An 18,884-nucleotide genomic window follows, 5' to 3' on the forward strand; every position below is an offset into this window, starting at 1 on the left:
ATATAAGGTTGTACAGACCATGATTAATGCAAAAATTCATACTGGTGACTGTGGCCCTGAGCTAGGTAGAGAACAAACAATTGCTGGTGAGGCGTGTGCGAGTCTGAGAGGGCGAGAAACTGCTGGGAAAAAATTCTAAAGGAGAAAAGGAAGCTTGTCTTAATGTAAGCAGAAGTTTTGCTAGAGGTAAGTGAGGGGAAATTCTTCATTTATAAATGGTTCATTGACCCATGATAATAAAGCAGTGCTGCAGAAGAAGGATAATTATCTACTTAAGTATCAGATGCCCTAAGGGTAAAAGCTTCCCTTCTCTCCTTTTGAAAAATGAACTCAGATTAAAAGAATGTCCTTTTTCCTGTTTTAGTGTTGACATGGATTTCCTTTTTATGAGTAAAATTAATTAGTTTTTCTATTCCTTTATTCCTGGTATGGAAATCAGGTCTGCCAAGCAAGTTTCCAGCTCTTCCCTTGGGCCCTAAGTTCAGCCAATAGCATCCTTTATGGAGGTGCTTTGTACAGTGTGCTGGGAAGGCACAAATAAATTACAGGAGTTTTATTATGCCCAGTAGCTTGCCAAGATGCACAGCGCTTTAGAACTAAAACCCCACAAAACTAGGATTTTTGTCCCCATCCAGGATTGGTTTATTTCCAAGTACCTGCCTTCTAAATACATATTTCTCCTTTCTTAAATTTTAATACCATAATTAGTAACAAGACAAAAAGAGAATAGTGGTGGCATAGCTGATGTTGTACTAAAAAAAAAACAAGGGACAGATTTTTCAAAGCAGATTAACACCTGCAGCTGGGGCCAGTCTTCTGTTCTGTTGGGAGCTGCTAACTGTGGAGCTCGCTTGAAAAAATCTGCTCCCACTTCAGCAAATATTCATTACAATCTTGTCTGTCTTCATCTGGACTCTGAAAAATTATCAAAACCTGCACCTACTTCGTTACTTTCAGAAAATGTCTGTTTTTCTCTCTAATCAGAATTATAAATGTGATTCCTATGATAAATTTGGTGAATGTAAACATGTTGTCTCTGTGTTTATGGAAATAAATCATCTTTTGCATGTATTAATCTTTCTTTATTTCAAATGTCTCATGTGGTTCTTGAAAATCAGGTTGATGTAACCTTTGTGTGAACCTGTTAACTACAGAGCATCTCCTAGTTACCTTTCCTGGAGTACAGACAATATTCCTGAGTACCTGCAGGCTTCAAGATGCAGTAAAAATAAAGATGACTGTAATACAATGGCATGGAACTTAATTTTCTTCAAATAGTCCTTTGAACACTCATTTTAATACTGAAAAAATAAGAAGTTGTTAATTTTCATAGCCTTTGGTCATGAAAGTCCAAGTGGTGTTAAAGGTGATTTTAAGGTCTTTATTCTGCAAACACAGTACTGTAAGTCAGAAAAAAAATCCTGTCTGCAGGGAATTCAAATGAGAATCAAGTCCCAAGTACCTGCTCATTCCATTTACACAACTGAGGCTCTGCCAAGGATTCTGGACCCTATTAATAATGTTACAAAGTTGACTTTCAAGTGAGGAATCATAGCAATTATTAATTTCTGTGAACACAGTAGATCAGATGACTGTGAATAACGTCTGTGTACTTCCATTGTTTACTTTATAGCTTCATTTCACTGACTCACGAAGTGTAGTCACCAAGGTAGAATAAAATCAAAGTATATTTACAGTGTTGTGAACACTGCGCTTAAAAGGGAATAGTCTTAATTATCTTAATGATGTATTTCTAAAAACATATAATATACAGGTGAGCATGCCTTGTGAATGGTAATTACTGTGATGTAGAAATAAGTGATCTGTGATTATCAGCATACTGTCAGCTTTTCACATTATGTTCTTAAAATTAGAGATGTAAGATCAAGATTTTCAAAAATACATACCACATATATGGAAAAGCATTGTGAAACTGCTGTCTCAGATCACACACTCAAACCCATCTTAAATTCCTTTGGCTTTCCCTCATTTTTAATTACAAAACAAGATGTCTCTGACTTTCCGATGTGTTAAATATGAGTGTGTCTCCATCAAAATGTTAACTTTGAATCTGTGAAAACTTTGCTCTCCTTTAGAAATCTCAGTAGTAACATACGGACCTTAGTTTAGTCACTTTGCCCATGTCTGAGGGATTTGAGAAAACAACTTCTGAACAAAGCATCGTATGATTTTCTGTATTTAGCCTTGTGTTTTAGTTGCTCTTGCTGTAATCCTTGGAGAGGAAAAGTTTAGGCAATTCAAAGGTGCACAGATGCAGATTACAGACTAGGGATTCAGATGCGTGTCCTTCTGGACCGCTGGACTTGTGTTTGTGCCTTGACAATACCACCTTCAGATGTCCTTGTTTGTCCTCTGCGGCCAGTGGAGCGTTTCCGTGACTTGTGTCCCGAGGAAGTGGCCGATTTATTTCACGTGGCGCAAAGGGTTGGCAACGTCGTGGAGAAACACTTCTGCGGCACCTCGCTCACCATTTCAATTCAGGTTTGTAAACCAGTCAACTAAAAAAGGTTTAATGGTTTGTTTTATCAAGCTTTCAACCTTCTTCCCTAGTCCAATGACAAAAGGATGTTCAAATTTCAAGGGGCAATAAATGCAAAATAATAATAATAAAAAAGAAGCACAGTAACTGCATTGCAGTCTGCCAGATTTGCCATTGAAAAAAATCTAAAAGGCAAACCAGCAGAAAAGTGTGGATAATTAATAACTGCAAAACTTTGAAATAACCCTGCGAACACTCCCAAACGCAGTGTTTGCTTGTAAGTATTTCAGCAAATACTCTTCCTTCAAAGAAGCATTTGCAGGATTGACCTAGAGAAGGCAGCCGCATCTCCCCATTCAGCAAGTAACCCGCTGCTTCTGATGGAAACAGGTAATTCCTGCTTACAGCTATTTATATGCAGGCATAGAGATGTAGCCATGTAAATATGTTATCAATTCTGACCTTTCAGTTATTTATGCTGGGTGTTTTTATACCAAAGAAGAGCTCTGTTTAAAGCAAATCAGGAGACTAAGCCCATTTCATTAGAATAAGATTTAAGCAAGCATGCTTTGATTAAATTCTCACTTACGTGTCTGATTTTGTATTCGCAAGGATCAGAAATCTATTGCTAGCTATTAAAAAATATGATCTGAAAGAATGAAAAATAACAACTGTTGTTTTGCTGGTCAAGATACAGTTTCTCACTTTGCCATGGCCTGATATGGAAAGGTGCCTTGTCCAACAACTTTGTGTTGAATGCTCCCCAGGAAAACATGCTAAACATACAGTGAAACTGGATGTAAATGATTATTGAGTAAGATTTCTGAATCCCTGTATGACCCTTGTTAGTTCCTCTAACCTGAGACTTCTCCCTTTGCTTACAGGATGGCCCCGAAGCTGGACAAACGGTGAAGGTGAGTGCTTATTATGCAGAATACAAATTAAGAGACAATTATAAGAACTAATAAAAGATCAAAGCTAGTCATCTGCAGACCGTTGCTGTATCATTATTTTATCCTTGAGATCAAAAAATCCCAAGTGTACAATAGCTGTAAATACTTTTTATTGAAATTGCACAGGATAATGTTTACAGGTTTTCTTTCTAGACAGAAATTTTCAATCATGAAAATATATTTTCTAAGCTGCTGGGCATATTTATGCAAGGAAAGCCTTAGAAAAGAAGCAGCTGTTAAAGTTTTTTGTTTGTTTTATGTAGAAAATATTGCCCTTCCATTCATAATCTCTTTGTTTGTCTTTTTATTGCCTAATGACTTGTAGCTAATTATAGGAACAGTTAAACTGAACCACATTATGAAAATATACCTTTTGTCTATGCTTTCTCTCTACATATTCATATCACATTCTCGTTACTGAAGTTCAAATGTAATGGAGCCAGTGAAGCTTAAAAACTTTAAGTGTACTTCTGAAAAAAAGGTGGGGGGGTGGAGGGGAAGAGAAGGATTTATGATTATACTCTCCACTTGAGTAATAACATAGATAACATCCAAGATGGCTCTCCAGCCATGTTTCACTGCCTCGTAATGCAAATGCAAATGCATGTGTAGTTAGATTATATGCCTGAACATTAGATAAAGGCTATTTTTTACATTTGGAATCAAAGGAAAGTCAAATATGGCTATGGGTTAGCACTTTGTAAAATCAAATTAGATGTCTCAGAGAAGCTGTTTGGGTTGATTAACATAACTGTAACAACCAAATGATGGCATATAGAAACATTTTACTTCTTTCCAATTTGCTGTATTGACGTTATTTTTCGTACTCCTTTTTGTTGCCTGCTTTGAATATTTAACAGAGAGGTAATAGGGAGAGAGAAGAAGAAATCAGGATATCCCCAAGCTTTGGGAAGCTGAGGAGTGATGAAGGGAATGTAATACAATTTATTTCAGTATGGCAGCAGAGCAGATTCCTTGACTTGTGACCTGGAGTGCATTGGGTGGGTTTCACTGGGAGTGCCTGTTGATAGGTGAAAGTCTCAGTTTAAATACTTTCTGTAGTAGTAAATTTTGTCATTAACATCAAGATGTTTTAACAAGCAGATCACAAGACTTCTTTTAATATCTTGGACAAATGGGGGTTTTTTTTCTGTGTAAAGAAAAGGTTTATAGGAATGATTATATTAAAATGTGAGAAAATTTGCTAATATGAATGAGCAAAACTAGATGTAAAACTTCCTATCTTCTGTGATGGCCAGGAGGCCTGCATGGGTGAACGAGGAGCTCCTGGACAAACTCAAACACAAAAAGGAAGCCTGCAGAGGGTGGCAGCAAGAGCAGGTAGCCTGGGAGGAATACAGAGAAATTGTCCGAGCAGCCAGGGATCAGGTTAGGAAAGCTAAAGCCCTGATAGAATTAAATCTGGCCAGGGACGTCAAGGGCAACAAGAAAAACTTCTGTAGGTACATCAGTGATGACAGGAAGACAAGGAAAAATGTGGGCCCTTTCTGGAATGGGAGACCTTGTTACCTAGGATATGGAGAAGGCTGAGGTACTCAACGACTCTTTTGCCTCAGTCTATACCAGCAAGTGCTCTAGCCACAGTGCCCAAGATGCCACAGGCAAAGGTAGAGGCTGGGAGAATCTCCTCCCACTGTAGGAGAAGATCATGTTCAAGACCATCTAAGGAAACTGAAAGTGCACAAGTCCATAGGACCTGATGAGATGCATCTGCAGGTCCTGAGGCAACTGGTGGATGAAGTTGCGAAGCCACTATCCCTCATATTTGAGAAGCTGTGGTAGTCCGGTGAAGTTCCCACTGACCAGAAAAGGGAGAAAACAGCCCCCGTTTTTAAAAAGGGGAAAAAAGAAAGACCTGGGGAACTACAGGCCAGTCAGTCTCACCTCTGTGCCTGGCAAGATCATGGAGCAGATCCTCCTGGAAGCTATGCGAAGGCACATGGAAAATTAGAAGGTGATTGGTGACAGCCATCATGGCTTCACTAAGGGCAAATCGTGCCTAACAAATTTGGTGGCCTTCCACAATGGGGTACAGCATTGGTGGGTAAGGGAAGAGCAACTGATGTCATCTACCTGGACTTGTGCAAAGCATTTGACACTGTCCAACACATCATCCTTGTCTCTAAATTGGATAGGCATCTATTTGACAGATTGAGTATTCAGTGGATAAGGAGTAGGCTGGATGGCCACACTCAAAGAGTTGAGGTAACAATGTCCAAGTGGAAACCAGTGACAAGTGGCATTCCTCAGGGGTCGGTATTGGGACTGATGCTGTTTAACATCTTTGTCAGCAACACGGACAGTGGGATTGAGTGCACCCTCAGCAAATTTGCTGATTACACCAAGCTGTGTGGTGCGGTTGACATGCTGGAGGGAAGGGATGCTGTCCAGAGGGACCTTGACAGACTTGAGGGGCAGGGCAGGCCCATGTGAACCTCATGAATTTCAACAAGACCAATGGCAAGATCCTGCACATGGATCAGCACAATCCCAAGCACAACTACAGACTGGGTGGAGAACAGGTTGAGGGTAGCCCTGAGGAGAAGGACTTGGGGGTGTTGGCGGGTGAAAAGCTCAACATGAACCAGCAATGTGTGCTTGCAGCCCAGAAAGCCAGCTGTATCCTGGGCTGTATCAAAAGAAGCAGGAGGTGATTGTGCCCCTCTACTCAGCTCTCATGAGACCCCGCCTGGAGTACCGTGCCCAGCCCTGGGGTCCTCAACATAAGAAGGACATGGACCTGTTGGAATGAATCCAGAGGATTGCCGTGAAGATGATCAGAGGGCTGGAGCATGTCTCCTGTGAATACAGGCTGAGAGAGTTGGGGTTGTTCAACCTGGAGAAGAGAAGGCTCCGGGAAGATGTCATAGCAGCCTTCCAGTACCTAAAGGGGTGCCCACAAGAAATCTGTAGCGGGACAGTTTACAAGAGCATGTAGTAATAGAATAAGGGGTAATGGCCTTAAGCTGAAGGAGGATAGATTTAGATTAGATAATAGGAGGAAGAAGAAAAAGTTGTGGAAGCGTACAAGGCCAGGTTGGATGTGGCTTTGAGCAACCTGGTCTAGTGGAGGATGTCCCTCCCCATGGCAGGGGGTTTGGAACTAGATGATCTTTAAGGTCCCTTCCAACCCAAACCGTTCTATGATTGTGAACAGTAACAAATGCTTATGTAGGTCTTAAAATGGCAAGAAATTCTATATAATTTTGTATTTGTACTGGAGACAAAGATTATTAAGTGTTAATCTATTCAATACGTTGCAAAATGGTAGCCACCCTTCATGCTTCCTTCTCACACTTTTAATAAGCAATGAGATGAAAATGACCTGCTCTTAACAGCTGTGAACCCCTAGACTCTGTAATAAAGAGTGTGTATTCATAAATCAGAGGTTAGCACTTTGCGTTTCTCTACTTTTCTGCATCATTGGGCGACACTGTAATTTATCATCATCACTTTGGGATGTTTATCATCCAAAAATGCCAACAACTATTTTCTTTAGAGAACTTAGAGCTTTCAAAACTTGAATTGGGGAAGAAATTACTATGATCAAGATCTTCTTTAAAGTGAACAATAGGGTGGATACATAAATAGCTAGTTCCATTTAAAATGTTTTGAATCAGAAAGTTTGAAAAACCACCTATGTGGTCTACAAATAATTTATGAACCTTAAATTCAATGTGTCATGTGTTTCTGTATGTGTTTTTCTTCATGTATCAGAATGCACAATAATCCACTCTTCCTCTAAGAGAACTTTTAATTAAAATTTCTGGAACAGACTAAACATTAGAAAAACATTCTAATAATAAGAATAGCAAAGCATCACAATAAATATCCAAGGGAGTTTGTGGAGACTCTATTTCAGTAGGGTAGGCAAGCATATGTCAGGAGCTAATTAGGTGTAGCTGATCTTGCTTTGAATGGGGTCACATACCAGATGGCTTCAAGAGTCCTTTCCATTCGTATTTTGTGTAATTCTGTATACCTGTATAAATGTAGGCTACTGTATGGGCTATGTAGCAAAAGAATTGCAGGAAGCAGGGGAAGTGTACTGGCTGTTAAATTTGTCAGTGCGAAGCTTTACTGTAATATGGGAAGAGCTTTCAGCCTAGCTGAAGACAAAAACCAACTGAGAAATGTTATCTGAAAAAGATTAAGAAATTCTTTTTTCTTTGTCAACAAGAAAGAATGGTCATCCATGCCCAAGAAAAATCTTGGACCTCAGTTTGAGCATGAGTCTCAGGTCTTTCTTTGCTGTGGAGATGCTGAAAATTGTATGTGCAATGCATGCACCAGGTTTAAAGGGTTTAAATCACCCTTTCAGTGTGATTTGGGATAGAAATCAATGATAAGATTGTCTGCCATGTTCATTGTGCTGATGTGAAACCTGCTGGTGTGTGCAGTTTTCAGTTAGATGTACCATGTACTGCAATGTCAGGATGCTTTAGTGGTGCCTTTTGGACTAAAACCTTCCTAGTTACCTAATGGGAAGCTGTTTACAATCTAATATGCACATCCATTATTCCTGTGTTCTGTTCCTTGTGGATACTGTCGTCCTCTGAAGCTAAGCTAGCAGAGCCTGCAGGACAGCGTTCTAGGGAAGCTTATGGTCCTTTCAAATCCCCCCATTATTGCAGTCCATGTGTTTGCATTTGATGGGTCTTTGGAAGAAATTATACTTATACTTGACCCTCAGTTCACCATTACTTTGGAAGTGTAGATGGGTCTTTTCTTACCCTTTGGCAGCTGGAAATATACATTTGCTAAGGAATTCTGAACCGTGTCCCACGTCTCAGACCATAAAGTAATACAATATATTGCTTCATAATCTTTTTCATAGCTGTCCATAGATTGTGCGTATTCCAGCCCTGTCACCTATTTATGAGAGGGACAAATGTCCCTCTCCAAAGGTGGTCACCGACTTGCACACTCTGTGTTTTATTGGAAGAGGTTCTTGCACCAACTCACACCAGAGAACCTGAGCATCTCTGAGCAGTGTGTCAGCTATCATGACCATCTTCCAGTATCAAAGATATTTTGAATACTTATTTCTCCTTACTTGAGAAAGGAAGGAAATTATGTTTAGGTCCTCTCTTAAAAAATATTTATCTCTGCAATTTTGAGCTCTGTTTTTCTTGGAGAACACAAAACCCATGGTGTCCTTGTGCCAGGAATGGAGGGTGACTTTTGTGCTGATTCTTTTCGAGAATGCCTTAAATATCCAGGCAATTTCATGGATCAGGGAAATCAGCCCTGCATCTTAATGCAGGGCTCTTATTGCTATGTCAAGTGAGTGACGTTCCAGATTTTCCCGGTATATTTTATAGCCTTCTTTTCAACATGAAGTCAGCAAATGCGCTAGCTGCCTTGGTGGATGTATAGCATAGTGTAGAATAAACTCTCAGGTTTACCTTTTATGTGAGATTCAATCACAAGAAACTCCATGTACTCTGTACTCCGTAAAGGCTAAACAAATCAAGCTGGCAGGAGCATGATGCAACTAATTTATCTGTAGAGACAAGATAATATTGCACAGCAAGTATCCATTGCACAAACACATATGAACACATACTCTATTTTGCAGCAGTGTCAAAGTCTCCAGCAGCTCAGCACCTCCGCTGTTATCCATGAGTAAGTGCCTGTTTGCCAATTACAGGTTTACCTAAATAAATGAGAAAGCGAGGCTGACGGTGGCAGTGTAGGTATATGTGCAGAAATTTATTTTATATGTCACACATTCCACTAATTATTTTACACTGAGAAGATCGTCTCACAATTATTTTTTGATGTACATGTTTTTCTTTCCCAGATGTTTTTTTAATGCTACGTTAAATCAATCCACCTGGCTTGCATTCTTTAGAAATCTTAACCTGAACTGTGGAGCCTAGGGTTTATTTAAGCCCACAGCAGACAGCTCTTTCATACTATTTGTCTACTTATCTCTGGACCTGAAGTACTGGACTTCAGGTTTGAGTCTTTAAATTTAATCAGATCACGTTGCAGACTGATTGCATCAGAAGGATCAAATTCACTAACTGCAATACTTTTGATGCCTCCGCCTGCTTTCCCTGCAGACTGGCAGATGTGAGTCCTTGTTTAATGAAGTATTGGAAACCACTTTTTGCTCTTTAAAAGAACAAAAAAAGCTGGCTTTTGAGAAATGCAAAGATTTTTCTTATCTCTAAACAAATACAAAAACCATGGAAGAAACAAATTTTTGAAAAACAAATTGTACTGAAACATGTGAACAAATCATCTTTCCTCTTAAGAACTATGATTCTCTTGAAAGCTTTTGGGATGTCCAGAAATTATTTGATGAAGTACAGCAGTCTCTTTGAATTGCTTTGAGAACCACACTAATAGTGTTTGGTTGGAGAATATGTAATATTGCAGATAAATAATTGGTACAGTAAATTCAGTAGTCTTAGGGCTGCTATGTCTCATTTGAGCTCATGATTTTCTTTCTGTTTCTGTACTATACTTAGATTGGGGTGGGTTTTGGTGGGATGTCAGTGGTGTATATTTTTCAAAGCTAGGATTGTACCACCCCTTACAGAGACGGAGAAAGCAGAAGGGGCATCCAGGTAGTTTATCCTCCCTCTCTTAAAGCCTTTTGCTAGCTCTTTGTTTTCTGCTTACTCTGAATTGTAATACTTGCTCTTTCCTTCAAGGCCCTTTTCAAAATTTGCCTTGTGTTGGCTAATTCTCCTTTCAGTCCCTTGAAGCAATTAATGGTATAGCCCTAGAGTCCAAATTTCTTCTTTTCTTTGTCAGGTCCTTACTCCTGTTCATTGCACGTAACATTTAAGTTTTGACTGAACTATAAGCATTCCAGGAAAAGCATCATATTGCTTTTTTGTTTGCCATGCTTATAGTCCAAAGAGGCACTGATGGATCCGTAAACCCCCCCTTAATACAGGTAATAATATGCATGACCTAGAATGAAAGTGGTTCTTAAGGCCCCCATCGTTTGTACAGATCAGTTCTTGAACTTAAAACATGGTTACAGTTGACAAAAGTAAGAGAGGTCTGTGTCCAATATGCACCCATGTAAAGTTACAGCAGTTTTTTGAAGACTGAAGGAGATGAAAGAAAATTGGGAATGTGGAAACAGCGTAGTGATTGATGGACATGACACCATCCTAGCTGAGAATACCAAAGGCTCCAAGGCACTGATAAATTGAAATGATGACCTGGATAATGAAGTCTGATCTAGAAATATCGGGTTGTGAAGTTCCCTGAAGGGATGGAGACAGAAATTTTTGAAAGATTCTCTTTAGCAATGAATTATGATGGTTCTGAATCTGGATGATTTTGAATTTCCGGTAGTGAATGTCATGACATGCTGTACCCTTGACTTGTAAAGTAACATCGTTCTCTGTCCCTGGACAAACACAGAATAGTCTGTATGGACTAGAATGTCAAGAAAAACAAAACAGGATATTAAAAAATGTGCAACTATAATTGAGGAAAGTAAAAGAAATTTCAAAAGATGTAAGTTGAAGAATGATAATAAGGAGGAAGATTTTACTATTCCGTGCTAGAAATTTTACCCTTCTTTCCTGCCATATGGATTTCTTGGATGAATATTCTTTTTGGGTAGTTTAATTCCAAAAATACCCCCAGAGCTAGTCAGAGTTATTGACGCTGTCTAAATTAAACTATAATGAGCAAGTGGGCTCAAATGCTTGTCTAAATTGTGTTACTGTACAGATACTAAAAGTCAGGCAGCTCCGTTGGCCACATCCAGTGTCTAGCTCTTCCCTTGCTGGGCACAATCCCCTTCAGCAGCAGACCTGCAGAGCACTGGCCACTGGCTTTTTTGTTCACCCAAAGGTCAACAGGTGAGAGCTAAACCACGGGTAACGCGTGCAGACCTGCATGTGTGTAACACGGAGGGTGTACGCACTTTCGGGGATGTCCGTGGGAGCACGGATGTGCCTGTCCCAGTCCCCAGCAGCCACACCATGTGTCAGCAGAGCCCTGCAAGCCTGAGGAGAGGCTGGGGCTGCCGGTGGCTGTGTCAGCAGCTAGTCCAAGTGGAAAGCCAGCAGTCATCCCACGGAGCCTTGCTTGTGCTGGGACACCGCTTCGTGCTGCCCACAGTGACCTGAGTGATTACTGCACGGAAGGGTTAAGCACTGCCAGGGCTCCCCACGCTCTGCCCTCCTGTGCAGCTCCGGGTGAGCCTGTTCCTGCTTTGACAAAAGCATTTTAAATGTACTACGTTTTTGGGGGTTTTTTTCTGCTATGTGTTAAGATATTTACAATTTTCATGACAGAAGAATCTTGAACAAATCAGTCATTCAGAAGGGTTTATTTGGGAGGTTGAAAGCTCTTCAATTTTTTCTTTTTTTTTTCTATAAAGAGTTACATTTCAAAATGAGAAAGTATTTCCAGATGAAAGGTGGAAAAGTTTTCCTCTGCAAATATAATAACAGGGTATTTTGATAACAAAAACTTTTTCTTTGTGAAAACAAAACCTCTTTTGGAAATGCTTTCTGTTTTACTGAATTGGCATTTTGTGACCAAAAAAAAAAATACGAGGAGGGGTTGAGAAATCCATTAATTGCTCTACATGCGGCTCTTCATTTGCCCCACAATGATTCAGATTAGTATCAAAAATCCTATTTTAATTAGAAAGTATCTTTCACTTCTTTGTTCCCATGTTACAGCAATATGTTTTGCATTTAAATCATTCTTTCTCAGCGAATGCACAATCAATCAAGTGCCACTCTTGAGTACAGGTCCTACAAATAACCTATTGTACTGTAAATGCAAAACCTCTAGAAATCCCAGACAATGCATGAGGTCTAAAATCATTAATAGCACAGTCAAGGCTTTCTGATTAATTTTTGTGTGGTTAGTGTATGAATTTCTTTCTAAGCTCCATCTCATCCATAATACTTTTTCTCTTTGTCAAGCTCGTATCTTATAAACCTCTTCATTTAACAGGGAATGCTTGCTTTTTTTTTTGCTTTTTTTTTGTTACAAAACATTGCATTCAACTAGAATGTAACTCACCAAGAAATGTGCAAAAGCATTCCTGTTTAATTCAGATGTGTAACTTGATGCTGTTCTGTGTTTTGTAGTAGGTGAAAATTGTTTATTAAGCAAGTGTCGCAAAGCTAGACTTCAGTTTAATAGGTTTCTGACTAACACTTTCTAAAAATTAATCTAATGCTCTGTAACAGAATATCGTGTGCTAGCGCTCTGACCTCATGTGATTTTGCACATTCGTCTTTGCATTCTTATCTACCAGGTACTGCTTTTGCTTCCTCAGAAAAAACACTATAAAATTATTCCTATGCTGACCGCAGATTACAAGGGATGTCAAAGGGTCATGTGCAAAACAGACTTCTTTTCTTCATGCACACTGTGCCTTCTAAGCAGGCATTTACCCACACTTAAACTGTTTTGTGGTTGAGTTTATTGGGTGTTCTTGCCCAAAGGCATTTTCAGTTGACTGATCTGTGTTAAATGTTGGTGCCTCAGCTGTCTGGCTGGATGCTGTGACATCCCAGGTCTCCCAGGGAAGGGCAGAATCCCAGTGTTTGCTCCTGTTAATGACCCAGTTTCAGCCAGACAAAGGGAACCCATTTATTAAAGTCCTGCCTGCTTTATCAATGCAATAATAAAATGTTGTTGGATCGGTTCCCCCCCCCCCCCCCAAGTCATCTCTCCTTCTGAAAATGAAAGAGCTCCTTAAAGCTGTCCCAGAGACCCTGCACAGCTTGAATGAGTTTGTTGCTTAAAAATGTCAATAGGGGAAGAATGTCTGTAATGTTTTTGCATGTGATAGCAAGGGAATGGAGACCTTTCCTAGCCCTGTGTTCCTTTATCACGTGAAAGAGTAGGTGGTTACGCTGTCCTGTAACCTGTTGAAATTCTAAGCACATCTGAAATACAGGTACATCTGATCTAGTCCATGCATTTTACTCTGTTCTGGCAGCACCGTGTTACCCATGTAGGACTTTCTTTCAGAGAAAGAAAAGCCTCTGCTTGAAATTATTTAGAAATGGAAAACTAAGGTTAAAATAATAGAATAAAACTTGCTCAGCAAGCTCCAGACAGGATGACAGGGTGAAGAGTATGTAATATTTTTACTGTTTAAAAAAAAAAAATCAATCATTCTGGATATTGCAGGTTTTTTTGTATTATGTTCATTGCAAGCTAGGCTGGAGAAGCCAAGAGCTTCCTGCAAAACAAAGCAAAGTCCCTCTCTCAAGGCTCATTTCCCCATCCTTCCTGATTCTGCTTGGGTGCCCTCTGCCAAGACCACTCATACACAGGGTTACTGCTCATTCCATAATGCTAAGCTGTAGTTTGCAAGAATTTGAAATATGCCTTTAAAATCCAGTCTCTGGGAGCTTTTTCAAATGGCCCCTCATTTGGTTAGCGGTAGGAAAAGCCCACGCTGGCTGGTGATGGAAACGTTGCTGGAATAGCAGTTTCTGAGGTTGAATGAGAATGCTGCCAGCACACCTCTTGTGTGGTGCTCACCATTTTGCCTTTTCCTTTCGCTTGCTCGCAGCTTTTGCAGTGCTGCTCCTGTGGTGAGTCCCCAAGGCGGTGTCTCCACTAGTTGTGTTTTTCAGGGGTCTGTGACTCCCCACTGCTGTTTTCTGTTTTACTGTTTCAGTGGCAGCTATTGAGCAATGCTCTGCTGCTTGCACTGTGGTGCTTTTTTAGGCAAGTGAGGGGTACCATTCCCTGAAGAGCTGAAGAAACACTCTAAACCCCTTCCCTTTTGCTGAAATCTGAATGCCGGTGTCTCCAGACAGATTGCACACACACACACTTGTACAAAATGGTGAGAGAGGTATCTTTAAAAAGAGAAGGGAATAATAATGAAACAAAGCCTGATTCTTACTTAAGTGTAGGCATTACCTGGTAAAATCAGGTTGGTAGGTTTTGGATCACATAAAAGAAATCAGGATTTATGGATGCAGTTCAGCACAACTCCCAGGACTTTTCTGGAGAGAAATTTCCTGCTTGACTAGCAGATAAGTTGCCAGTCAGGGTTAAGATGTTTTAAATAAGTTATTCTGTGTCTGAATTAGCTGCTGCTGCTGCTTATGATTTTCTTTTAATACATAAGCACTCTGCAGCCCCGTGATTTTAAAGGGAAAAAAAATAAATTGCAACTTCTAAATAGTGAATTCTGTAAAAAAAAAAAAAGCATGTCTAGGTATTTTTAAATTTCTTTTAGTATATTAATATTTCAAATTCATAGGAAGGATGCTACAATTGGCAATCTTCTGCCTTTACCACAGGGTATAGAGTCCCCCTGCTCCTGGCTGCAGAGCCTTGCTCTGAAGTGCTACCAGGCAGGATTTATTTAGAGGGGACTTGTGCATGGACACACCGCACTTAGCGCTGGTCCTTGCATACGAGTATGGGCAGAAACTTTGTTCTGACTGCATATGGCATTCCCGGTCCAGGAGCAGAAGCAGTCTCTTAGCCCAGACCTGAGCCCATGCTAACAAATTCAGCCTGTTTGCATCACCCCACACAGACATAACCTTAATGGGCTTCATCCATGCTGAAAAACAAACTAGTTTCTCAGGGTTCTCCACTTGGACATGCTGTCCCTTCTCCCTGGGGCTGCCCAGTAGCACTTCAGAGCAAGGCTCTGCAGCCAGGAGCAGGGGGAGTCTGTACCCTGTGGTAAAGGCAGAAGGTTGGAAAGGCATCCTGTGTTTGCTAGATTGCTCAGGTCTTCTGAAGAAGAAAAATGGTTTCTCCTTTGGTAATCTCCCAGCTTATTATCTCTGAAAAATCAAACCATTTTCTTTTCTTTTTCATTTATACTTTTTGTGAGTTACCTCCTTCATTGCTACCATGAAAATCTGTATTTCATGTTGTCTGCCTGGCATCACTGATCCAAATTCTCTTTGTGAGGGGCTGGAAGAAAATAAGCCAGACCAGAGGGAAAGTGCTTACGTGAATGATTGTCTTGATCTTGCCTATAAAGATGTTAAAATCAGAAATGCTGAATTCCTCTATCTGATTTCATGAATGTTGAATTTTTCTATCTGATTTCAAGTCTAGTTTGAGTATTTAAAGTAAATATAATGCCCAGAGGTAGCACTTTTTTTTTTCCTGAGGGATCTGTGAATGCGCTTTATTAGTTTTCCATTGAGAAGGTATAGAAAAGACAATAACACTGTGATAATACTTGTTTTCTCATCTAGCCCTCCAGCACACCTCAGCCGGAGAGGAGTTATCACTAGGGGGTGGTCAGTCTGCCCAGACTGAGGAGTGGATCAGTTCACACTATATTTAATGGATGCTTTTTTCATCTCTGAGCTCAACAAAAGCCATTCTTTCAATTGTCGCCTTTTGGTGAGGCCACCCCGAGTTACATTTAGAATTATGATCTGGCGGAATATAAATCTGTAACCTATCTTCAATTCTCTGAGTCCTATATAAGCAGAACAACCTTGGTGTCTGGGGCTAGATTATTCTCTGGTATAAATGGTTCAGTTCACTTGTGAAAATATGTGGACTAAATGAATGGAGCTTTTGCCATTTCTATACAAACAGTTTTGACCCTGTTTGTGGAAGCAACTCTTTGATTTCATATAGTTTATCATTTAAACCTACAATTAGTCATGTGTAAATCTAGTACTTCCAACTGCAAAATAGTATTTTGAAAAAATAACCTATGAAGCATAATTTGATATATTGGGGTTTTTTTCTTTAAATACCTTCCACTTCACCTGAAGAAGTTCACTGTTATAATAACTATCAAGTAAAAAAAAAAAGGAAAAAATCCCAGAATTTATTAGGTTCTAATAAACTCCCTTCAGTGCGCATACATTTAGCATCTTTCATTAACATTAGTGAGAATTATGCATGCATCCTGGGGAGAATAGGCCCTGTTGTTTTCTTTCTTTTCCTTGTTTTCAGTATTAAATCTTGTCCTGCAGTCAGTTCTATAGGGCATATGTGCATTCCTGCTGCTCAATTATTTGTTCTACTTAATATATACAGTTTGAGCATCTCCTTTTGCATACAGAAGGTAGAAAGTTCATAAATTTTAAAAAAAAAAACCACTAACAGAATTTGTGGACACACATAAAAACAAGGGATATGCAAATTAATGAATTAATAGATTGCTATTGATTACCAGTAAGGCCTAATTAAATAATAAATTTTCCCCCACACAATTACTTGTTTCATGTTATTAAATGATCAAATCCATAACTAGTTTGGAAGCTCAGGCTCTTGGAATTAAATGAGGTGCTCAAGAGAGCAAAGTTGCGTTTTGGAGCAACAGAGACAGAGGCAGGGCCTAGTTACATGGATTTATGATTTAATTTTCCATGTAATCTAATTTAGTGTAACTATTGAGTTTCTAAAAAAAAATGAACTTTGATTAGATTTTGTTGACAAAAATAAATACAAAATATAGGATAGTTTATTCACTATCCGTAGCGTATTGAGAGGAGTGACTCATGGATATTTCTGTACCCGAAGGGGCCCTTTTCCCCCCATTTCCTGTGCTTTTAGCCATATTCCCCAGCAGTCGGTCATCCTCCAGGCCCCATCCAGATGTACATTACAAGGATCCAAAATCCAGACGATACAAACTCATTTCTGTGGGAAACTTAATTCATTTCGTATAAGTAACAGCTTCATCATTCCTTATTTCTGAGGTAGACATCAATATTTCATAGAGAGCATTAAGTATGTGAAGGTCCTGGGAAGAAGGCGCGTTGGAGAAGGAAAATAAGCAAATGAAGCTCTTCAGTTTGACATACTTTAACTTAATTGGGAGTTTTAAGAGCAGATCCTGGGAGCAGGAAATGAGTCTTTCAGCTAATTCCCTTCTGCATGACAAATGCTGCGTGCCAAAACACCGCTGTCCTGGGCGAGAAAACTCCTTGGGTGTAATTCCTCAGCACAGCGCTGTGCCACAGCAACGCCCCGATGGCATCTGTGGCTCAGGTGTTGCCTACCTGGTTGGCTCTATAATTAACGGCAGATTGCAGGACGAGCCATGGCATCCTGTTTGTTAGCGGTTAGGGCTGTGTTTTGCTTGCATTTGCCGGGCTTGCCTGGCAGCAGATTGAAGCAGGGAGACAGATTGCCTGTTCTGTCGTGGAAAGCGCTGAGCCTACCTGCGCGGGAGTCCGCACATCTGTACGAACCTGGGCACGCGTTTAGTTGCTGTTGTGCTGGGGAACGCGCTGTCGCTGAGCTAGCTCGCTGCAGCCAGGCTAGTGGTAGGATTTAGTAGAGCGTATTGCCTTGAGCAGAGCGCTATTCTAGGTTGGCTTTATTTGGTGGAGCATCTTGTGTGATGCCCTGCAGACTTAGGCTTGCGGTTACACATCCTGGCCTTCACTTCCTGAAGCCAAAGCTGCTGTGTTTGTGGTGCGGAGCCAGCCAAGCGCTCACTCCCCTCGCCGTGAGGACTGCGTGCCAGTGGGTGCTGTTCGCTGGCAGCGTGTGCGGTAACGGCCCTGACAGGGAGCAGTGACTGTTTAGAGATACATGGCTTCACTCAAAACTCTCTCAGCTCAGTTGGAGGAATTCAGCACTCTGGAGACGTTGAACTAGTTGTACATTAGAAGAGCCAAGGTTGTCCTTTCTTGAGAACTGTAAGGGTTTCCTTTGCTTGTTCTTTACGTAAAATGTGTGGACCCATTTTTTTAAATCCCTCTTTCATTTCTTTCCATTTTTTGATGATTAATATGTTGAATCTCCATGTTAATTTTTCCAAGTGTTTGTTGAACACCTGGATACATAAGCAAAAAAGGGGTTCTGTAGTTGCCTGGCTGGTTGACTCTATAATTAGCACTAGATTGCAATGAATGACATCCTGTTCCTTAATCGTTAGGGCTGTGTTTTGCTTATGTTGTGTTGACTTGACCTCAGCAAGTCGGGGCTGGCAAGCAGATGTCAGCTCTGTTCAGCAGAATATCTTTTGGTCACTCCAGTAAAACAGAACGTGTGTGTATAGAAGTGAAAGGCAGAATATTTGCAGTAGTCGTTGGGTGGAACACACAAACAAATTTCAATAGTCGGGCAAAGGCAGGTTGCAAACCCTGTTGGGAAATGATAAATTGCTGTTAAATGTTATAATTATCCCGTGACATTCAGGACTGAAACTTAACTAAATTTTGCTGAAAACTTAAAAAATAATGGGGAGAGGTAATATGATTTAATAAATTAGCTAAAGAGTAAGTGAAAAAATGAGAACACAACAGAAAATTAATATTTATCTTTTACCAGTATGTAACAGGCTTTGTTAAAAAATGTCTGAAAGCAAAGAAGAGTTTGTTAGACAAATTATAATTTTAATTGCAGACGTAATTGATTATACTCAGCATGCTCATTAGGTTAAGGGAGAATATGAGTCAACTCTCAAGGTCATTACAGTAATAGATATTGTAGGCATG

The 18,884-nt window shown here is 40.1% G+C and overlaps 1 protein-coding gene across 9 annotated transcripts in view; it reads left to right on the top strand.

The window, feature by feature from the left end:
• The window catches only part of FHIT (fragile histidine triad diadenosine triphosphatase), a 674,280-nt gene that overhangs the window by 523,619 nt on the left and 131,777 nt on the right, over positions 1-18,884 (top strand). For all 9 annotated transcript variants that reach the window (XM_054838551.1, XM_054838550.1, XM_054838556.1 and 6 more), the window contains 2 exons: positions 2,357-2,502; positions 3,385-3,414. In XM_054838551.1, the coding sequence (XP_054694526.1) occupies positions 2,357-2,502; positions 3,385-3,414 (176 nt within the window). The remainder of the gene's footprint in view (positions 1-2,356; positions 2,503-3,384; positions 3,415-18,884) is intronic.

Source organism: Grus americana, chromosome 11 (genome assembly GCF_028858705.1).
Source record: "Grus americana isolate bGruAme1 chromosome 11, bGruAme1.mat, whole genome shotgun sequence".
NCBI classification, from domain to species: Eukaryota; Metazoa; Chordata; class Aves; order Gruiformes; family Gruidae; genus Grus; species Grus americana.